The sequence below is a fragment of the Balaenoptera acutorostrata genome, chromosome 12 (genome assembly GCF_949987535.1).
Source record: "Balaenoptera acutorostrata chromosome 12, mBalAcu1.1, whole genome shotgun sequence".
NCBI classification, from domain to species: Eukaryota; Metazoa; Chordata; class Mammalia; order Artiodactyla; family Balaenopteridae; genus Balaenoptera; species Balaenoptera acutorostrata.
Window position 1 is genome coordinate 20139053 of NC_080075.1, and position 16606 is coordinate 20155658.

Here is a 16606-nt window from a genome sequence, read left to right on the forward strand (position 1 = left end):
AATTTAAAATGCAACAGTCCGTAAAATGTTTATATTGTGTGAATATCTCAAATCTTCATAAAAATATTTTCTGGCAAGATAAAGGTAAGCAATCGACATTTTGGAAATGCTCATTCTATTCTATTATTTAAACTGAAGTATTTAAAACACACATAAAGGCATGTGGACCAAGAAAAATAACTCTTATACCATGGAAATAGTAGAAATGGGTGCAGAATTTGAGAAAGAAATGCCCCATTCAGATAAAGCATTAGCAAAAATTGCAAGTTGCTTCACAACTGATGATAAGAAGAATACCACAAAGAGAGTGTTATGTTTAACTTCATCTATCTTTTTTGTTGTTGTTACATCATCATTAAATAGCATTTTAATATTTTGTCACAATCTCAAAATACATCTAGAATCCTGGGATATTTGTGTGTGTACATGTGTGGTGTGTTTTCCAGATACCAAAACTGTTTGGGGCTATGCTTCATGTTGCATAATTGTTGGAAATAAGGATCCAAAATTACAAAATCAAAAATAAGAATCACAATAAAAAAATATTGAGCTCAAGGAGCCTAAACATATTGAGAAATAGTTTCAGCCACTGAGATTCAGAGTATAATGGAAAGGCCATCCAAACTCCATCCACTTTCACTCCTAAGAAGGAGTCCGTCCAAACACAACCTGGTTTCAGAACCACCCGCCAATCTCTGGTCACTCCACTCATTCCAACATTTTGCAAAATATTCCTTCAACATTTGCAGAAAAAAATGCAACATTCTTTCCTGGCTGGTGCATTTCTGTATGTTTGCATGTATGCATGAATATTTTCAAGTAAGTTCGTTGTCTCCCCTCTCTTTTATTTTTTAAATTATTTTAAAATTAATATTATTATTTATTTATTTTTATTTTGGTTGTGCCAGGTCTTAGTTGCCACACACGTGCTCCTTAGTTGAGGCCAGCAGGCTCCTTAGTTGTGGCATGCAAACTCTTAGTTGTGGCGTGCATGTGGGATTTTGTTCCCTGATCAGGGATCAAACCCGTGTACCCTGCAGTGGAAGGCAGATTCTTAATCACTGCACCACTAGGGAAGTCCCTCTCCTCTCTTTTACATGAACTTTCTGGGTGACATATGGAACTCAACCTATGCTGCAAACTGTAGGAAGTTTGGCATTTGACATTGTCCTGAAATTAGCAATTTAATAATGCTACAAATTTCAATCCCTACAAATTTCAGGAAATTCTCAAATTATGATAATATTTAAGTGAATTAACTTTACTATTGAGTATTTCTCAAAAATTCAAAAGAAAGCAAAAAACATTCCCTCAGATTAGCCATCATATGTATAAAAAAAGTTAAAGTGAGACAATCTGTTGGCTTATTTTAAATGTAATCCTAATAGTTTAATCATGTATTTTTCTTTACAGACTTTGGAAGATGAGTAAATCTAGTATTGACTTGAAGGATTCTAAAATCGGGGATGCTGAAGACAACAAGGATTTAGAGAAACAGTCCTATTAAGGAATGAGGGAGAACAATTATAGTAAGCAACTCAAAAATCATAGGAGACTAGGACCATCTAAGGGGGAGGAAACAATCCTAAGTCTTCCATTGTCTCCAGAGAGCATGATTGTTTTGTAGTCTAGTAGGCAAATTCATGCTCATAATGTTTTCTCCATGTAAATAACAGTTTATATAATATTTTCTATTTCAGAATCTTAATTTATATTTTAAAATAGTTTCCTTTTAAAACAGTTCAAACTGTAAGCCACTGGTTGCTTAAAGAGATGAGCATCAGCTCTCTGGAAAAGTGTATTGCCTAAAGTACCCTTAAAAGAAATGGCCCATTATTGCAACAAGACATATTTAGAACAGGATTTTAGAGTTCCAATTCAGCAAGATAAGATGAAAAGTGTGGAAATAAGCTCAAACATTCAACATTCAGATTGAGAACTATTTTAACGTGTACCTTAGTTCAGTCTAAAAGCATAAAAGATACTATTGAGAATTTTGTTAATCTCTGATGCCCTTTGAGTCTGGAAGAAAATAAAGCTGAAATCTGGATGTTCTTGACTATATGGATTCATCCCATTTATGCTAGGGCATAAATTATTATGAGAGCATCATTACAGTGAGATCAATTATAACAAGAAGTAAAGTTCTTTCTTTTGCTTCCCCATTGTGCAGTGTATTTGACTTTCTGAATGACAGCCAGGATCCATGATTCCTTGGGGATTATGACTCTTAAAAAGTGGGTACTCTTCTTTCTCAAGGAATTTTGATCATTGGATTTACTAGTCCCTCCTGAACTGAACCCACCTTTGGCATCAACTCAGTCTCCACAGAGTTAGAGGCCAGTTTGTAAAATGGTAGCAATCCTCTACAATTCATTCTTCAGGGGCATTTTATAGAGTGCATAAAACCCATTACAGAATGCAAGAGCTAGTTAATGACCCCACTCAGCATGTGCTTGCTCTTCTCTATTATATTACCTGATCAGCCACAGCTCGGGCTAATTTGTCCATTCGAGAGCCTGCTTCGGCAATTTTCTTGGCGGCATTAATCACATCAGATGTATTTTTCAACGGGCCTTTGCCTCTGAAAAAACAGACACAACATAATTAGAAATCCACTTTATGACAGGAAATAGACACACCTACCATATTGTTTGTCCAGGACTCTGCTTTTGTATTTGATTTGGCTCTGACCACGTTAGAGGTAATTTGAATGTTTTCTTGATTCACTTCAACTTCCATGTAAATAATTCACTTTACTTGCATTCATTTTTAGGGAATATTTTTCCCTTTTTGGATGTGCATGCTCACATTTTACTCTTTACATGCATTTCTATATATTTTAAACAGTGGTCCCTTAAAAAAGATGATCACCACAAGAGCAATGGGAATTTAATATGTAAATGCTTACCGTGTGTCTATGCTGTTGTATATACATTTGTCTTCATAACAACCCTAACAAGTAGGCATCATCATTCCCATTTTAGAGAAGAAAAAAATAGACTAAAGTGAATAACTCATCTAAGTTTATGCAAATCATGTGATAAATTCTAAATTTAAATCAGAGACTAGCCAAAATAAAAGCACATGCATTGTCTTTCATACCATGCTCAGCACTATTATTATGTTAATTATATTTTTAAGTCCACTTTGGCTCTTTAAGAAACCACTGTCTCTTGTCCATAACTGGGAACTGTTTGGCCAGAATTTCAGAAATCTGCTGAGCTCTTACTCTTGCTGGTTTATATGTTTCTAGGACTGACTTACGAAGGAAGACGCACAGAACACTGTGTGACAGTAGATGTCTTTATGCCGAACCATTTTCCCAATATTTTCACGTAAGGCTTTCAATTAGGTGAACTGTTTAATATTACTTGTCTTTTAAATATTTATTAGAAAGGAAAAGGAAATGATGCTGCATCATAAATCTTTAAACAAAATGTTGCATATGATATGATTTTTCTTCACTTTTCTTTAGAGGTAAATAAAATAATAGACTAAATACATTCATTCTTATATTTTTAGCATTGTTACTGGTCTTATATGCATCTAAAAATCAATGCATTTTTTAGGCCTACAAAATTATAAACCTATAGTTATGACATGTAGTGAAATATAGAGAAAAAACACTCAGAAGTGATTTATTTAGAATGCATAGAGACTGGGCAATGATTGCCATTGTTATATAATAACGTTTTATAAAATGGAAGACTTAAAATGACTTTAGAAAATAAATGTAAATGAAGGGCATTTTGTTTCTCTATTAATTTTGCCTCTGGCATTTTCAGTGTTAGTAGGTAAAAGTAAAATATATTATGTTCATGTCAGTGCTTAAACACATACATAGGGAAATTCAAAACAAGCTATTTCATTTTGCTGTGGTAACATTAACTCTTCCACAAAAGACACTGACTTTTTTTCAGTTGTTGTATAGATTTTTAAAATATGGACAGAGATTTCACATGTGAATTTGATATAGTATGGATGAATTAAAGAATCTGTGACAATTGGGCTCCCATTCTCTCACATTATTTTTTTTTAATTATCTCTAAATAAACTTTTATTTTGTTTTTGGTTTATATTTTTAAAGGAAAGGTTAGATGCAGAATCTGTTAATATTTAATATTACTCTCATTATTATTTATTTCTCTGTAACTTCCAAACCTTAGAAAATCTTTTTTGCAAACTTACTCTGACAAAATATTTGTTGTTACTTTTTGCCTTCATCTTAACCCATTCACAAAGGGCTGCACTATGCTTCATTTTTCTTTACTACCAATCTTGGTGTTTGTTTGCCCCAAGAATTTCAAAGGATTTGAGGAAATGCTTTCTCATGAACCTTTCATGATAACTTTCAACAGTTGATTGACTCTGACAAAATGTGCTAAGTTAATAAAGAACGTTTATAGAGACTTGAATTTGTTTGAGGCTCAGACTCCCATATTGCAGCTAAAGCATGATTAGAAGCATGTCTTTTGTGATTACACCAGAGACTACAGTACACAGACTCACTATTATATTGTATTTAAAGATTTGAGACTTTAGAGTTCACATTGCAGACTCAATTCAAATGCTTGGAGTCACAAGTTGATGACAGGGATGTATTACATGAAACTAGAGAGCAATGTAGAAATTTGGGGATCATCAAATATTTCCTCATTTTTTAACTGAGAAAGCTGAAACCCAAAGAGGAGGCTAAGTGACCTGCCCAAGATGATAATGCAGAGAGTGATAAGGAGAGAGAAAAAGGACTGCAACCTCTGTGTCCCTAATCACAATTTTGTACTCTTTTTGCTATATTCTGATGAGATAGCTAAAGTAGTAATCTCAGAGAAACACAAATAGCCATAACTACAGATATTAATATGCAAGAAATAACAAAAACAATAATCATCTGACTCAAGAATTTAGAAAGTAGGAAGAAACTAATAAAAATCACTAACATGTGGAATCTAAAATATGGCACAGATGAACCTATCTACAAAACAGAAACAGACTCACAGACATAGAGAACAGCCTTGTGGTTGCCAAGGGGGAAGGGGGTGGGGGAGGGGAGGACTGCGAGTGTGGGATTAGTATATGTAAATGATTACATATAGGATGGATAAACAACAAGGTCCTACTGTATAGCACAGGGAATGATATTCAATATCTTGTGATAAACCATAATGGAAAAGAATATTAAAAAAAGAATGTCTCTATTACAGAGTCACTTTGCTGAACAGCAGACATTGGCACAACATTGTAAATCAACTATACTTCAATAAAAAAATAAATTAAAGAAATAAGGAGAAGAGATTTATGAGTTAGAAAATAATAGGACACAGAAAATAAATAAATCGATTCCAAAAAAAATGGAGGGCAAAACTGATATAGAAAATACACTTAGTTTGCTATCAAGAAAAAAATAGGAGAAAAATATTCTAAAGTAAAAAAAAGTAAGATTTAAATTATCTTAAAAAACAGAAAATTTGAAGTATTATAATACTAGTTTCCTCAAATGCATGTAAAGAAATTTGAGAACCTGGATGCAATAACTTTCTAGGAAAATATAATTTACCAACACTGGCTAGAAAGTAGATTTTGAAAAATCTAAAGAGTCTGATTTCCATGAAAGAAATAAGTAAGGCTGTCAGAGAGAAAGCTGGTCAAAAAATCAGTAAATCCAGATGGTTTCTCAGAGGAATTTACTAAACCTTTAAAACAGGGGTTCCCAACCCCTGGGCCACACAGCAGGAGGTGAGTGGCGGGCAGGCAGGCAAGCAAGCTCCCCACTCTCCCCACCCCATCATCTGTGGAAAAATTGTCTTCCAAGAAACTGGTCCCTGGTGCCAAAAAGGTTAGAGACCACTGCTTTAAAAAGAAGATAATCCCAATGCAATTTAAATTCTTCCAGAATATAGGAGAAGAAGAAAGACTTCAAAAACAGTTTCATTAAGTAACATAATACTGATATCGTCAGAAGAACCTAATACAAATTATTTATTTAAGATTCTGCACAGCAAAGAAAACCATCAACAAAATGAAAAGGCAATCTACTGAATGGGAGAAAATATTTGCAAATCATAGATCTAATATGGGGTTAATATCCAAAATATATAAAGAACTCAATCAATAGCAAAAAAGCAAATAATCCAATTTAAAGACAGGCAGAGGGCCTGAATAGACATATTTCCAAAGAAGACATACAGATGGCCAACAGGTACATGTAAAGGTACTCGACATTACTAATCATAAGGGAAGTGCAAACCAAAACCACAATAAGATATCACCTCACACCTGTCAGAATGGCTTATATCAAAAAGACAACAAATAACAGATGTTGGCAAGGATGTGGAGAAAAGGGAACACTTGTGCACTATTGGTGGAAATGTAAATTGGTGCAGCCACTATGGAAAACAGTATGGAGTTTCCTCAAAAAATTAAAAATAGAACTGCCATATGATTCAGCAATTCCACTACTGGGTACTTATCTGAAGAAAATGAAAACACTAATTTAAAAAAATATATGCACCCCTATGTTCATTGTAGCATTATTTACAGTACTCAATATATGGAAGCAACCTAAGTGTCCATCAATGGATGAATGAATAAAGACACAAATAAATGGAAAGACATCTCATGTACATGGATTAGAAGACTTAATATTATTAAGATATCAATACTACACAAAGTGATCAATGTAATCCCTATCAAAAACCCAGCAGCAATTTTGCCAAAATAGAAAAATCTATCTTAAAATTCATATGGATTGTCAAGGCACCCCAAATAGCCAAAACAATCTTAAAAAGAACAAAGTTGGGGACCTTACTACAAAGCTACAGTAATCAAAACAGTGCAGTACTGGCATAAAGACAGATGTATAAAATAATGGAACAGAATAGAAAGCCCAGCAGATTTTTGACAAGGTTGTCAAGACCATTCAACAGGAAAAGGACAGTGTTTTCAACAAATGATGTTGGGAAAATTGATATCTACATGCAAAAGAATGAAGCAGGACCTATATCTTATACCATATACAAAAATCAACTGGAAGTGGATCATGAGAGCTAATCTATACATATCTTACAAGAAAAGTTAAGGGAAAAATTTCATGACATTGGATTTGGCAATGATTTCTCGCATGTGACACCAATAAAACAGGCAACAACAACAACAAAAATAGACAAATTTGACTATATCAAAATTTTTAAAACTTCTGTGCATTGAAGGACACAAACAACAGAATAAAAAGGCAACCCACACAATCAGAGAAAATATTTGCAAATCCTATATCTGACAAGGGGTTGATATCCAGAATATAGAAAAACTCCTAGAACTCAACACTAAAAATTAATCAGCCTGATTAAAAAATGGGCAAAAGACTTGAATATACATTTCTCCAAAGAAGAATACAATGGCTAATCAGCACATGAAAAGATGTTCAACACCACTAGTTATTAGGAAAATGTAAATCAAAATCACAATGAGATGCCATCTCACACTCATTAAGATGGTTACTATAAAAACAAACACAAACAGAAAATAAGAAGTCTTGGCGAGGATGGGAAGGAGTTGGAACCTTTGTGCACTGTTGATGAAAATGTAAAATGGTGCAGCTGCTATGTAAAGCAGTACAGTGGTTCCTCAAAAAATTAAACATAGAACTACCATGTGATCCAGCAATTCCACTCCTGGGTATATATTCAAAGAATTGAAAGCAGGGTCTCAAAGAGATATTTGTACACCCATGTTCATAGCAATATTATTCACAATCCAAGTGCCCAAGAATAGATGAATGGATAAACAAAATATGATATATACATTCAATGAAATATTATTTAGCCTTAAGAAGGAATGAAAGTCTGACATGTACAATATGGATGAACCTTGAGAACATTACGCTAAGTGAAATATGCCAGTCACAAAAAGACAAATGCTGTATGTTTTCACTTACATGAGATACTAGAGTAGTCAAATTCATAGAGACAGAAAGGAGAATGGTGTTGCCAGGGATGTTGCCCAGAAAAGATCAGAAGTCTGAGTCTTCCTATTAGTGAAAAGCAGTATGGACAAAGGGACTAGTTCCACTGGCTGTAGTTCCCAGTCTCAAAGTGAATGGTTTATACCCTTTGTCTTTCCCTAATTTAATCAGATTCTTTACTTTGGGCATTTTGAAAGGTGCTTTGAGGAATCTTGTGACCTTAAAGACAAAAGCCATCTTATTGTTCCATTTGGAACATGTTTTTAGTTTTCTTGGAAAAATATCAAGCCATAGAATTGACTCTACTATATAGGTTCATGTAACCTTCTCTCTTTTGCTAATAGGTGATTCTTATACAAGGGTCAATATTTGGAAACTTTCCTGGGAAATGCTCACTTCAAAAAAAAAAGAGAATCATGGAAATCTATTACTACATTACTGCTATCCACAATTTAACAACTAATTCATATTTATTTCATGAAAAGGTAATAGGTATTAATGAGAAAAATCAATGTGTGAGTGCATTCTGAGTCAATGTACTCAGTAGCTAGAATTCTTAAATTCTGAGTTAATCCAAATTAAAAACATTTATTTACTATAGTTTTCTCAGTACCTCTAACAGATCAATATATGATGTGACTCTCCAGTAATGAGATATAGTAAGTAAGGAGTATATTTGTAAATGTACTGAATCACAGAAGCCCCTTTTCAGAACCACAGTCCATAAAACATAGTTGGGAAATACCACTTTCACCAGTTAGCTGAAGCAGTCTAAGGACAGCACAGTGGAAAAGTTGTATTAATCTGGGGATTAAAGATAAATCAGGTGAGACTGTAGGACCATAAGTTGAATTATTCAAGGAAGTAACATTTATATGATGATCTTGAAGTTGAAATACAAATATGCACAAAATTGAGAAGGAATCTAAGGGTCAATAAAGGTAGGCCTTGGATAGCAAACTCAAGATTTTTATATTATTCTGTGCAAAGAGGAAAGAAAGTTTTGGTGCAAAGGGAGCTAGATGGATGCCCTTTAATGGCCAGATACGGCATGGCATGAACTGACAAAAGTCAAGAATTGGAACTGAAAGACTAGTCAAGCTGTCACTTGGCCTGAAGCCCTGAGTGTCCATACCAAGGCAGGAATGAAATTTGGGAATAGCGGGGTGATTACATGATTCTTTACTGTAGTACAGTAGATTGTACCCTGAAAGCTTTTTGTTTTAGCCTGAACCCAGTTCCTTTCAAGATCAGAACTTACAGTTGATCTCAAGAGACAGCTTTGTCCCTTGCTGTACAATTAAACTTGGGTTTCTTTCCTGAACTGCTGCCAACTGCACACCTTTTGTTATTGGGATACAAGACTGGCCCATGCTATTTCTTTCTGAAAGTGACATGAGAGGTATGGATTCACCCTATGCAGGACAGCATTTCTGCCATCACCATGAGATGATGAACTGTTTCCTGTTCAGTTCTTGGAAGTCAAGAACTGAGCAGGAAACAGACATGAGGCATAATCAGTTTTATCTGCCATGAAGAAGTTATTACACAAATAATGAGGCAGAACCTCTCCAATTTTAATAATAATGGAGTAGATGTCATTGAGATTACTGAATCAAGTTAATGAATTAGCTACTGATAAGAATAAAACAACAAAATCATAAATGCAAGGGTTTTTTTCTTGCACCCAAACACCCTTTAAATGTAAGAGGGTAGTCAAGTTTCAATTCCTACTCAGCTATATCCTTTCCTTTAAATAAGGGAACATAATACGTAAGAGCCATTAGAGGTATAGAGCTGAAATTATTCCTCCTTAAAGTGGAAAATGCAAGGGTAATAATAATAATGTATAGGGTCAAGTGCAGTGAACTTATGTGAGAGGCACAAAGAAAGACTCAAATTAGCTACCTCTTTGCACAGCAGATGGGGGCAGCAGCAAAACCTCAGCTTCCTGTGCTCCATTTCCAATTCACACTCTCTCCTGTGTCTCTGGTTATTAACTGTATCCTCCCTTTGCCCTCATGAAGGGGCACAAAATTACTCATCAGGCAGTGGGAAAAAATGATAACCAGTAGCACTCTAGACATTTCATTATTCAAATCAGCATAAAATGATTATACAAAATCCCTCAGGAACTGAAGTGGCCCTCTTTTCACTTTTAAAACTATACTTTGACTGATAGAAAGTCTGTCTTATTTAACATCATCTAACAAGACCCCCTCAAGTATATCTCTCTTCCTTGACACAGTTATATATAATCTAGAGCATTATAAAATGTCTTCCTGATCTAAACTAGCAACATGACTTGATTCATCATTCACTTTAAATTAATGAGATTATTTGTTCAAGTGATGTTATTAATGGATTGTATAATATCCATCAGATAAAGTATGAATACAGTGTTGAAAGCAAGCAAATTAAGTCATCACAGGCCTTGAAAAGCAATGACTGTGGGCTGCCATGATAGCCTGATTTGTAGGAAATTCAGACTTAAATAATGGCTCAGACTGAGTTATCTTACTATTATTTTTTGTGTGAAATAAATCTGTGAAACCGACAAAGACCAGCCAAATGTCCAAATTTGAACTCCTAATGAATACAATGACATTTAAAATCTCGAAGGTCACCCTCATAACTTTAAAGTCATTCCACTAAAGTCAAAAACAATTTTTAAATATTTGGAGAAAGGACCAAGCGATGTCATTAGTACATATTGGCCAGAGGCAAAAGGTAAAGGGAAAAAGGCAGATATGTGCCATATTTTATTATAACCTATAATTAATTGTAGGCTTTTCTTATTAAAAGCACTCAACAATCACTTAAAAAATTTTCGTCCATAAGGTAGTGCCTTCACATTGCCACACATCTTATATAACTTTAATAACAAATACTGTGTTGAATCATTAAAACATCTTTGCTCATGTGTCTGTGTGTGTCTGTGTTTCTCAGAAAAAGAAATCTACAGAAAAATGATAGCTTTCATTCATATGGCAGCATAATTTACAACTTCATTACCTCTTTGGATTTTAAAACTCTCCTGTGAAAGTCGATAAGAAGAGTATTATTTTCCCACTTTACAAATGAATAAAGACAGTATGAGACAGGTCCAAAATCACCTGGTATTTGGACTAAAAATCCAGGGATCTTTCATTGTGCTTTGCTCTCCCTTCGTCTGCCCTTTGGGTGGTAGGAAGGGCAGAAATGTCATCTCCCTTTAAAGAGGAAACTAAAAATGCAATGGCAGAAACAGCAATGGCCCCTGATGAGGAAAAGGCTCCTGTCAAAGTTCTGACTGGTATCTTGATTTATTAAAAGCACTGCTCAGAGCAAAAGGATCTAAAACTTATACAATGTTTAATTTCCCTGTCAAAATTACAGAATCAGATAGTTGAACCTGATTCTTTGTATGTAAGGATAAAATATGAGCTGAGATTAATGCTAAACCACGAGCTAGCATTAAACCATATTACATGTCTACATGCGCACACACACACACATATATATATATATATATAGATATATATAGATATATATTTTTTCCAAAGGGGTATTAGCAAATCATACACCTTATCTTCAGAATAATACTTAAACACACTACAAAACAGCATAGACCAAAAATGAGTCACCCAAGCCCCAGGGGTTTGATTTTATAACTGACTTAGGATGGATAATTAAAACAATAATAATTACAGAAATGAATCTGTTCTTTTTGACCAAAAAGACCTATCTGCTAAGAACCAGGTCCAGATCATTTTGACTTACACATGTAAATTTTATAATACCACTACCTTGTTTTGATGTAGTCTTTTAATTTTTCAGCAGGCTTTTCACATGCTAATACACACTGTTATGCTTCTGTTATTTTTAATGAGAAAATCTTCCTCTTCCTGTCTCCAGGCCTCACCTTGTGAAGTCTGTCATTTCCATCATGATCATACACATCTGCTTGGCCAGCACAATGATATCATTGCCGCTGTCGTCCCATTTGGCCACTTCAGCATCCAGCTTGCTTTTCTCTTGGTGGAATATCTCCACCTGCTCAGCTATTTTTGCCTTCTCCTCTTGCGGTAGTTGTGCCATGATGGCCTGTGTGGGTTACAGGAAAAGTGTGACTAATGGTGACAAAGAAGCACAGACAAGAGGTTGACTCTGCCTCCAGTTAATGGCAAAGTCAGACCCTGACAAGGCTGATAGGCTGCCCCACCATTCTGGAAAGTACTTTTTCTCCAGCCCCAAGAATGCAAAAGCACAGACTGGTAAGGTCCCCACATTCCCTGTCCCTGTTCCCACATACAAAAAAAAAATAATAATAAAAAATAAGAGCTCCAAAGGTACGTGCACATTGACAGTAACGGAACTTCTTTGTCGCTGTGATGACATATGTTTGTTCAAAAGAATCTATTCCTGACGATTTTTATATTTGGTCTTGGGAAACTTTTACCAGATGAAAGAATGCACCTCTTTCAACACTGAAATCTGTTCAGAAAAAAGAAAACAGGCCTCTGTTGCTGGGAAGGAAAAGAATTTTAAAGAATATCTGAGCATCCCAAGTGGGGTGGGGAGATGTCCTGTGAGTGTTAATGAAGCCATTCATGGTTAGATGCCAAACAAAAATCCCTTATGCAGGGCACATCAGGGATGGCATACCTATTCCCAGTCCTCCTCTATGGAAATCCTGGGTCGAACATGGCTCCCTGGAGAGCCTATGAGTATGTACAGAGAAGCTGTGATGGGATCAAATTTAGGATTAAGAAGCAAAGGTTGATTTTCAATAGTTGCTAGGTAAGGGAATGTAGAAAAGGAAAAACTACAGTTGATTCTCACTATTCACGGGTTTTTTATTTGCAAATTTGCCTACTCTCTAAAATCTATTTGAAATCCCCAAATCAATATTTGTGGTGCTTTCAGACATTCACAGACATACACAGAGCTACCAAAATTTTGAGTCATGCGACAACCATGTTCCCAGATGAGGCTGAACAAGGGTTTCTCTGCTTTCTTGTTTCAACACTCATACCATAAACAAGCGTCCTTTCTACAATCTATTTAGTACCACATTTTTCACATATTTGTACTTTTTATTGGTGGTTTTGCTGTTTAACTTGGCCCCCAATCCTAGTGCTGTCTTATGTCTCTAAGCACAAAAAGGCTGCGATGTGCCTAATGGAGAAAATACATGTATTAGATGAACTTCGTTCAGGCATGAGTTTTAGTGCTCCCAGCTGTGAGCTCAATGTTCATGAACCAAAACTATCTAATAAGGTATCTAAACAGAAACACTCATTAAACAAGATTACATATTGATGGGTTGAAGGAAATATTAAGACTAGCAGCTCTCAGGAAGCTAACCCTGTATTTTCCCTAGGAGCAATGATTCCATAGTTGCTAATTAAGCATTCATGGTGACTTTATAGAACATAAACGCCATGAATAAAGAGAATCAACTGTATTTGTTAGACACTATTTATGTAGCAGGCACTGAATGAAATGTTTGACATCACCTCACTGCATCCTCAAAGAACCATTTACAACCTGCTTCACTGAAAGTAGCACGTGGATCAGTGTGTCAGCACTGGTATCCCTCTCATTCTGGGATGCACATATTCTCCAGAAGAGCATGATTTGGGGTACCGACAGCTGTTGCAAAGGACAAGTAAATAGCACAAAAAAACCTTCTTTCTATATTGTAAAGTTCCTCCCAATGTGAGTGAATTGTTCAAAGGAGAGGTAGGTAGCTGGTATCTAATAGAAATATCAGTGGATATAAGCTCAGAAAAACTGGGCTCAACCTGGCTCTGTAACTGACTTGGGTTAAGGCCTCATTGCTACTGGATCACATCCTTAACGTTCTATAATATAAGAATAGTAAACAATTACCTCAAAATCTTATGGTGGACAGAAAATGAAATAATAAATGTAAAATGAAAGTAAGCATGTGTGGGATTATTGTTAACATTATATTATCATCATTTCTGTATGAGTTTTCTTCTAGATGCTCCTCTAGCTTATTACTTAGTTGCCATCAAAGAGAAGGGATAGGCTCAGAGACTATGTGACTCTCTATAAATATAAGATTGACATGATTCCTTGAACATAGGCATGTATACTGGGTACTGTACAAAAAGGCTTATGAATGTCAAAAATTTAATCTACTTAATTATTCTACAAGATTAATACTATTATTACCCTTATTTTATTAATGATGATACCAAGATCCAGGGAAGTTAATTAAATTCTGAATATTACACAACTAATGAGCTATAAGAATAGGATTCAAACCCAGGTCAGCTAACACCATACTTAACCATTGTGCACAATGGGATCACCATGCAGGACCATTCGGGTTAGACACTGCCCAGTGGTCCCAGCCCAGTGGGGCAAAGGTCACTAAAACTCTAGGCTCTGTCCACCAGGCTGAGCATCCTAGACAATCCTTCATCTGCCCAGGGTACAGGGGTGACTTTGTCTGATTGCATAAAGGTGTCCTTGAACCAGCAGCTTCCCAGATGCTACATCTTACTAATAAACAGCCATGTCTATGAAATCCCATGCATGCATGTGTGTGACTTTATACAAATAGCATGTGAGTGTGTGTGTATGATGTATCTATATACTTATGTAGATAAATATGTGTATGAGTGTGTATACAAAAATTACAATCCATATTTTAAAAGCCAGACTGGTGCAAATAAAATAGTTAAAGTATTAAAATACTAATATTTGAAAAATATTTTACAGTACTTTTATTTATTTATTTTTATTTTTATTTTTATTTTTTAATATATTTATTTATTTATTTATTTTTTGGCTGTGTTGGGTCTTCGTTGCTGTGCGCGGGCTTCCTCTAGCTGTGGCAAGCAGGGGCTACTCTTCATTGTGGTGCACGGGCTTCTCATTGCTGTGCCTTCTCTTGTTGCAGAGCACGGGCCCTAAGCACGCAAGCTTCAGTAGTTGTTGCTCGCGGACTCCAGAGCGCAGGCTCAGTAGTTGCAGCGCACCGGCTTAGTTGCTCTGTGGCATGTGGGATCTTCCTGGACCAGGGCTCGAACCCATGTGCCCTGCGTTGGCAGGCGGATTCTTAACCACTGCGCCACCAGGGAAGTCCCTTTACAGTACTTTTAAAATTGAATTTAAAAAGATAGCTAATATACAAAAGAGCTTGTTATAAACTCACAAAAGCAATATCGTACTAATTGTAAGGCAGCTAGCTATTCCAATACCTTTGAGATAGGTTTGGATTTGCAGAAGTTTCCTGAAGCATCCCTGTCTGATGTTCTAATGCTGTCTTAGATTCATTTGTCTTCCTCATACAAAATTGATAATCATGTTTTACTTAAACCTCACAAGCCCTAACCAGCATCATTTAAAGCATCCATTAGGTGTTTCTCTGTAAAAGAATCTATAAAACTACCTGGCAGACCTCCATACTCTACATTCAATCTCCAGATTCTAGCAATAAACCTGTCATTGTCCCAAAAGGGTCAATTTGTGCATTAAAGGGTGTGCATGTGTCTATCAACTGTATCACTTGAGTTTCAATTGTGCAGTTGAGCATTTGAATGTTAACTCCCTTGCTCTAACTCACTCATTTCGAGTAATGCCCTACCTCTGACTTCTCTTTGAGCTTCCTGAGGGTAGAGACCCCAGCATCCTTCACAGTGTAGAAGCTAAATACATATCTCTTGATTGACTGCTTACACATTTTTCCACTCACTGCATCAACATAGTTTGAGAGAAGTTAACAGAACTGACATACGTTTTCTAAGGGCACGATTCTGAAGAAAAACTGGCTCCTTAAAGCAGATTTGTATAAGAAGATGTTATTTTGACTCTAGGGGTGCTCTGCCCGCATAATGCACTTAATGGTGTGTGATTTGGATGTAAGAGTCATTATATTTGCTTCTGCTTATGTAGCTATCGATGAAGTAAAGTTGTTTCCTAAATATTATTAAAATGCTCTTAGCTTTTAAAAATTCATAATTGACCTTTTCTGAAACTGGAATTTAAAAAAAGGTTATCTATAAACAGTAGATAACAAACTGTGAAATTTGCAAGTTAATCAAATTAAAATTCAACACATGAGTTTTAATTAGGTCTTATCAATGTAACTCAGCAGTTTGAAATGTTAACACATTAAAGCCGTTCTAGCTAGGAAAACAAAAATTAGAGGCTGGCTACATTCAAATCAAGTTGAATACAAAATATATCACATGCAATCGTTCATTCCCTCAAACTAAGGAAACATGAGAAAAATGATTTTCATGGCCAAAGGGCAAGACAACAAATCAGCTTTTCTGTTTGTGTCATGTGATCACCTGGGGCGGTCTGAGATTTTTGGCTGCTTTCTGTGTAGCTAAGCACAGCTGTCCAGATTGTTGATCTGAGGCCCCAAGTCAGTGGCATCAGAGACTTGAATTCACAAAGTTTTTTAACCACCCTGTTCCATGCTCCTAGCCTTTCCTTTGAACATCCAACCATTTTTTTGTGATTGTTTTAAACTTTATTTATTAAATGAAAGTGCAAATCACTGACACAAGCCAACAACCACTCAGCCCAGAATCTTTTTCTTCAATCTAAATCTCAAGGAGCTTTTTTTCCAATCTCAAAAGGATTATTTTTCCAATCCCAGGATGAAATATGACT

General features: G+C 35.5%; 1 protein-coding gene across 4 annotated transcripts in view; it reads right to left on the minus strand.

Annotated features, from left to right (window-relative positions):
• Positions 1 to 16606, minus strand: part of CTNNA2 (catenin alpha 2) — a 1204911-nt gene that overhangs the window by 45241 nt on the left and 1143064 nt on the right. For all 4 annotated transcript variants that reach the window (XM_007193016.2, XM_057558785.1, XM_007193017.2 and 1 more), the window contains exons 15-16: positions 11868 to 12049; positions 2479 to 2584 (exon numbers count right to left, since the gene is read on the minus strand). In XM_007193016.2, the coding sequence (XP_007193078.1) occupies positions 2479 to 2584; positions 11868 to 12049 (288 nt within the window). The remainder of the gene's footprint in view (positions 1 to 2478; positions 2585 to 11867; positions 12050 to 16606) is intronic.